At 47.0% G+C, this 6,128-nt stretch overlaps 1 protein-coding gene across 1 annotated transcript in view; it reads right to left on the reverse strand.

Annotated features, from left to right (window-relative positions):
• The window catches only part of LOC103370028 (microtubule-associated tumor suppressor 1 homolog), a 65,305-nt gene that overhangs the window by 11,179 nt on the left and 47,998 nt on the right, over window positions 1-6,128 (reverse strand). The window contains exon 9 of the mRNA XM_008298927.1: window positions 5,520-5,852. Coding sequence (XP_008297149.1) covers window positions 5,520-5,852 — 333 coding nt within the window. The remainder of the gene's footprint in view (window positions 1-5,519; window positions 5,853-6,128) is intronic.

A 6,128-nucleotide genomic window follows, 5' to 3' on the forward strand; every position in this document is an offset into this window, starting at 1 on the left:
ACGTCCTCGCAACGTCCCCACAACGTCCTCATAACGCAGGAATAACGTCCTCGCAACGTCCCCACAACGTCCTCATAACGCAGGAATAACGTCCTCGCAACGTCCGAACAACGTCCTCATAATGTCAACACAGCGTGCTCCTCCTTCAGCCCACAGATTGAACAAAGTCTCACTGCTGAGCTCCAAACTGAACGTTTCCTCCAAACAGCTTCACGTCTGGTCACGTCCAGACAGACGTAGAGTCACAGAGTGATCCAGTCATAGACTGATAGAGACGGAGACTGGTAGAGTCCTATGGTCCCTATAGTCACAGACTGATAGACTAATACAGTCCTATAGTCACAGACTAACACAGTCCTGTAGTCTTAGAGTCAGAGAGTCCAGCTGCCGTGTGAGCGGGAACTGAGAGAGAAACGAGCTCTGAGTGAACACAGAGCAGAAGATGAGTGAAGCAGAAACCTGAGAGCGTTGGAGTCAGAGCGGCAGCAGCGTGGCGCCGGCTGGAGGAATGCTGCGACCCGCTGAGCCCTCTCTGACCCAAACCAACACAAACCTTGGGCCTCCTGCGGCGCTGCTGCAGCCGGAGCTTCCTGCCGGCCTTCGGACGGACGCTGGGCTCTCTGCTCTGGGCCGAGCCCATGACTCCAGCGGCTCAGCTCCGTGGCATGAAGCGCTCTGAGCTCACACAGCTGCACACACTGCGGAGGCCACGCCCCCTGCCGGAGGCCCCGCCCACCTCTACCTGTCCGCCTCCTCCTGCAGGAATGTCAGGTGTTGCTGCTCCACGTCTTATCTCTTATCAGAGGCTGAACTGGTGCGTCTGCATTTAAGGCAAAACCTCCAAACTGAACTGATTTATTGCTGCTGTTGGAACGTTTACACAATCAGAGGACGGCTTTGAGACGGGAGAATAACCACAACCTGTAGAACAACAGGTGGAGGTGTGAGCTGGGAGCACGTCTACAGTAGGTCACACTGTAAACACTGTAAACAAACAAACGTCAGTAAAATCATCATTTAGTCGGTTTAATACAGTAAAACTATTATTTTAGTCACACGCTGTAAAAGTTCAGATTATTGATGTGACGTTTATCATTTTGGTCTGTTTTGGTTTTTATTATTATTATTTTATACTCAACATATAAATTAAAACCTTCTTTTAAAGTAAAACGATAACAAAATATTACAAATCTTTAATATCTTGTAAAACGTTTTTAAATCCTTTATATTCTGGATTTTACTTTTAAATAACAACAACTATCTGTAGAGTAAAGATGTTTCTGCTGATTTAAATTCAAAGTGTGTAACGTTTATGTCACTTTTCTACGCTGTGAAAATCAGCTGAATATTATCATTCTACAGATATCCTGTTTGCTTCACTCTATTTTAATGTGACAGGTTTTTTCCTCCCTCTTGCTGTTGGATTGTCTCTGTTTGTTTGTTTGTTTGTTTGTTTGTTTGTTTACAGACTTTGTCCCGGTTCATATTCGGGTGTTTCTTTGGGTTTGTGGTTTTTTAAGGTTTAAAAAAAACTTTTACTGCAGTTTATAGACGAAGAAAACTTCAGGAAAAGTGAAACCAGCTCAGGTTTAGAAGAAAACACCTCCTCCAACCAGAACCTCCTCCAACCAGAACCTCCTCTAAGTAGAACCTCCTCTAACCAGAACCTCCTCTAACCAGAACCTCCTCCAACCAGAACCTCCTCTAACCAGAACCTCCTCCAACCAGAACCTCCTCTAACGGCTGCATGAAGTTTATTTTCAGCAGCACAGATAAAACCAAGTTTCTGCTTCACATCGTCTCAGACACACAAATCAAACAGCTGCAGGGCTTCAACTGATCCTCCTCCCTCCATCCATCCCTCCTCCTCCCTCCCTCCTCCTCCTCCTCCTCCTCCTCCTCCTCCATCTGATCAATACGTCCTCTGAAGCTCCTCTCAGCTGATTCTCTCTCAACCAGCTGCAGCTTCTCTCTGACTCCTCGTGTTGCGTAATGCTAGCGATAGCGGCCCGTTGAGCCGATAAGGAGCCGCTCTCCCTCCGACAGACAGCAGCTGTCCAGATGTTGCTTCACTTTACGACCTCAAACGGTTTCAACGTTTTACTTCAGAACAACGTGCAGAGTTTGGTGTGACAGCCGGAGACGGGAACGTTCAGGTCGGCTGAACAATCTCACCGTCACTGTCATAGAGAACAACAAAATAAAGTTCTACAAGTTCCGCGTTTCGACAGCTGTAAACTGGACCAACAAGAGTTCAAACTTTACAAACAGCAGCAACATCACCAGCTGGTATATTATGTTCTGCTCCTCGTCTGTTCTTATTATTTCAGCAGGAAATGCAAAAAAGAAGCAAAATCACCACAAAGAGACAGAAAATTGCCATAAAAATGTGACAAATCAACACTAAAAGACGCAAAATGCCACAAAAAGACGCAGAAAGAGAAAAAGCAAGAAAATCACTACAGAAAGACTCCAAAACACCAAAAAGGTACAAAAGCAAGACAAAAAGCTGCAAAATCACCACAAAAAGACATGAAATCAGAACTAACAGGTGTGAAATCGACACAAAAGAAGCAAAATCAACATATAAAGACAAAAAAAGAAAAAAAAGGTGTTAAGTTGCCACTAAACCACCACAACATGCTGCTAACACCAGATTAATCAGGCTGATTCAGAGTTCACTCGATCCTCTCTGGCCTCCATCTCAACCAGACGGAGTCAAACAACCAGTCTGCAAATATTTACTGAACACGACGTCCGTAAATCAGTGAGTGACGCATCCTGGTGCCGCTGGGAGCCAATCAGCAGCCTCCAGACGGCCACCGGCCCGCCTCCTGCGCTCCGACCCGACCTCGGCGGAGTTTAACCCCAAAGTGTGCCAGAAACCTTCTGCTGCGAGGCCCGGGAGCTAACCACACCTCAACAGGGGGTTGTCCTTCTCTGAAACATCCCAATAACCGCTGGACAGAGTGTGTTCGCTCTACCGGGACGCCCATTTAAACCGCAACGCAAAAACATTAAAAAATAAACCAAAATGTGTCCACCTGGATGCTATTTTTCATTCATTCATTTATTTATTTTTAAATAGTTATAAATTAAATCCAATAGTTAAATATTAATATTTCACTTAAAAAAAGAACAAAAATCATGCCACAAATGTGTAAAACCAGCACAAAAAGATGCAAAAGCGACACAAAAACACGTGAGATCACCACAGTCAGTGTCAGAAAGTGTGTTTGCTCGACTTTTTCTTTTTTAAACTGCAACACAAAAAACCCCAAACAAATACAAACAGATGCAGAAATCCCCCCAGCTGATGGTATTCTGAATAAAGTCACAACTTTCTGTGTTTCCAGTTTCTTTGTCGGCTAAAAACGAGCCCACAGTGAAGAAAAACGGGAAACAAGCCTCACAATAACAGAAAACGAGTCCACAGTGAGGAGACACCAGGTCTGAGTGGAAACAAACACCCAGGCTGACTAGAAACGAGTCCACAGTGAGGAGACATGCGACAGGAACACACCCAGAAACTGCAGCTCATCATCACGTTTCTGTGACAATCAGTCAAACAAACACTGTGTCTGTTTATAGCCGCGAACACACACCTCTAATTAAGCTAATTAACGATCGCTATGTGTTTGTGTGCTGGAGCTTCATGTAGAACACATCCAGGCTCTTCACAGGGACTCAGCAGCAGCAGCTAACAGCTGCATCAGGCTACTGGAGGCTCAGCGCCGCCACACAGCTGCTGCAGCCTCCGTCAGCCGAGGCCTCGCCGCCGTCGTAAACGGCAGCTGGATCGCCTCCACTACCGCCAGCAGCTACCAAACAGCAGCACGACACACGAGCTGCTGACAAACGGTTTAATTACAGGCTGAGGAAGCTGATAACCGACGGCTTCAAGCCCTGAAGACACGTCAGAACGTCCTACAAGTGCAGACACGTCCAGCTGATCAGAGGAACACGACAAACAAACTGTTGACTACAAACAGCGCTGCTGTGTGATGACGCAGAAACAGGAGACGGAACATGATCGGCTCAGCAGCAACACTGATCAATAACTGATTAACTGATCGTACGGATGCTGCTGGTTTACCTAGCGAAGCTACAAACAGACACATGGTTGAATAGAAACATGCTAACTGGACGTCATGAACCTCCTCAGAGTCTCTGTCATGGTCCCGTTGCTGCTAAACTCCCACAATGCTCTCTGCTGCCACCATGAGCTGTAGTCTGAGTGACGCCTCCTCTGGTCTCTAAACAGGAAGAGGCTCCACCTGGTGGAACAACCAGGTACTGCAGCTGGTCTATGGTACATTTACATTTACTGACATCATGTAGAGGATACAGGTTTACGGACCCTCAGAACATCCTAAACCCTAACTCCACATCTAACCTCTGACTCCACATCTACCCTCTGACTCTACATCTAGACAGGGTTCTACAGGGTTCTACAGGGTTAGGGTAGGGAGGTCTTTCTTGATGCATCGCTGAACCAATCATCTGGATCATGCAGCTCGTCTAGCTTCTGTCGGTGGATTATTCATTTAATCACGTTAATGTTCCACCAAAACAATTCCACCGTCATCATTTTGAGCTTCGCCCACAGCGACAGAAGAAATACAAACAAACCAGAGTTCAGCAGACCAGCGTGGTCTGCAGAATGGACCGGCAACGTGGAACTACCGTCACTGCATCTTCTCCTGCAACATCTCTAGATCTAAACCTTCACATGTGACCCGTGAAGCACAAACCTGCTGCTTCGCTTCACGAGGAAATCGCTGCCTGGATGCATTTGCATAGCGGTTAAAAAACAAATCAGAAGCCGACTCCTGCAGGGCCGTTAAACTGACATTTCCTGTTCGAGCTTCTAAAGGAAGCCCTCAAGGGCAAAAACACAACGATGGACAGAAGAACGATGAACATCCAGTCTGTCCTGGTAGCGGAGCCATGAAATACAAAACCAAGCAGATCAGAACAAAGATCCTCCCAGAACATCTGGTTCTGTATCTGCAGTCCTTTATCTCCTGACCAGAGCTCTACCTTCAGACTGTGAATGTTCCAGAGGTCCAGGTCCTTGAAGTCCACAGAGGAGGGTCCAGATTGATCACCTTAATGGACTTTTTCCATCATTTCTGAGCCTCAGAACTTCATCAGTACAGCAGATAGACACATGACATTTAGGATGAAGAACACATCTGGGTTCTGGTAGAACCTGACACCAGATCAGTTCTACATCCATCCAGGTGTCTCAGTCCGAACACTGGACCTGGTTCTGTTCATGTCCTCTATCTGCTGTACTGATGAAGTTCTGAGGCTCAGAAATGATGGAAAAAGTCCATTAAAGTGATCAATCTGGACCCTCCTCTGTGGACTTCTGGAATATTCAGTCTGAAGGTAGAACTCTGGTCAGTAGATACTGCAGATACAGAACCAGATGTTCTGAGGAGGTTCTGGTGGGTCCTGACTGATGTTCCGAGTGGAAACAGCAGGTGGCGTCACAGTAAAGCAGAAGGTACCTCAGTGAAGAGGTGCTGGATGACCGTCGCCAGAGCCTCGACCCGCCGGTTTCCTTGGAGCAGCAGCTTCCTCAGCTGGCTGATGGCCTGGTTCTTCTTCTCTGCCTGCTCCTTGTTCTGGTTCTGTTTGGCCGCGGCCGACCCGTCCACCGGGGCAGCGCCTCCTGCAGCTCTGGTTGCATTCTGCAGGCGGGAGGCTGCCTTGGGGCTGGATCGGAGCCCAGTTCTGGCTCTGAAGCCGGAGGGTCCGGTGGAGCCTGATGTGGCGTTATCGGTGGCAGGAACCGGGAGAACCGGTGCCGCTGGTGTGTTAGCATTCACCACATCTGGAACCTGGAACCAACAGAACAATTAAAAAAAATCAGTGACAGATATTTTCTGTGTCTTCATCCTTTAAAGCCCCAAAACCTGTGAGCAGAGATAGAACGCTGGTTCTGTTTAAAAACCGTTTACTGGCACCAAGAACTGGAAGAAGAGTCGCGCTTTTAGCTTTTAGACAATCCCTGAATCCATCATGTGTGGCGCTGTCAGTAAAAATGACCAAAACTAAACTTAAAATTGTGAAAGTTCATCAAAAAAAGTGTTTCATCAGAGAGACTGAGAGGAAAA

This window comes from Stegastes partitus, unplaced genomic scaffold (genome assembly GCF_000690725.1).
Source record: "Stegastes partitus isolate 25-593 unplaced genomic scaffold, Stegastes_partitus-1.0.2 Scaffold1360, whole genome shotgun sequence".
In the NCBI taxonomy this organism is placed as follows: domain Eukaryota; kingdom Metazoa; phylum Chordata; class Actinopteri; family Pomacentridae; genus Stegastes; species Stegastes partitus.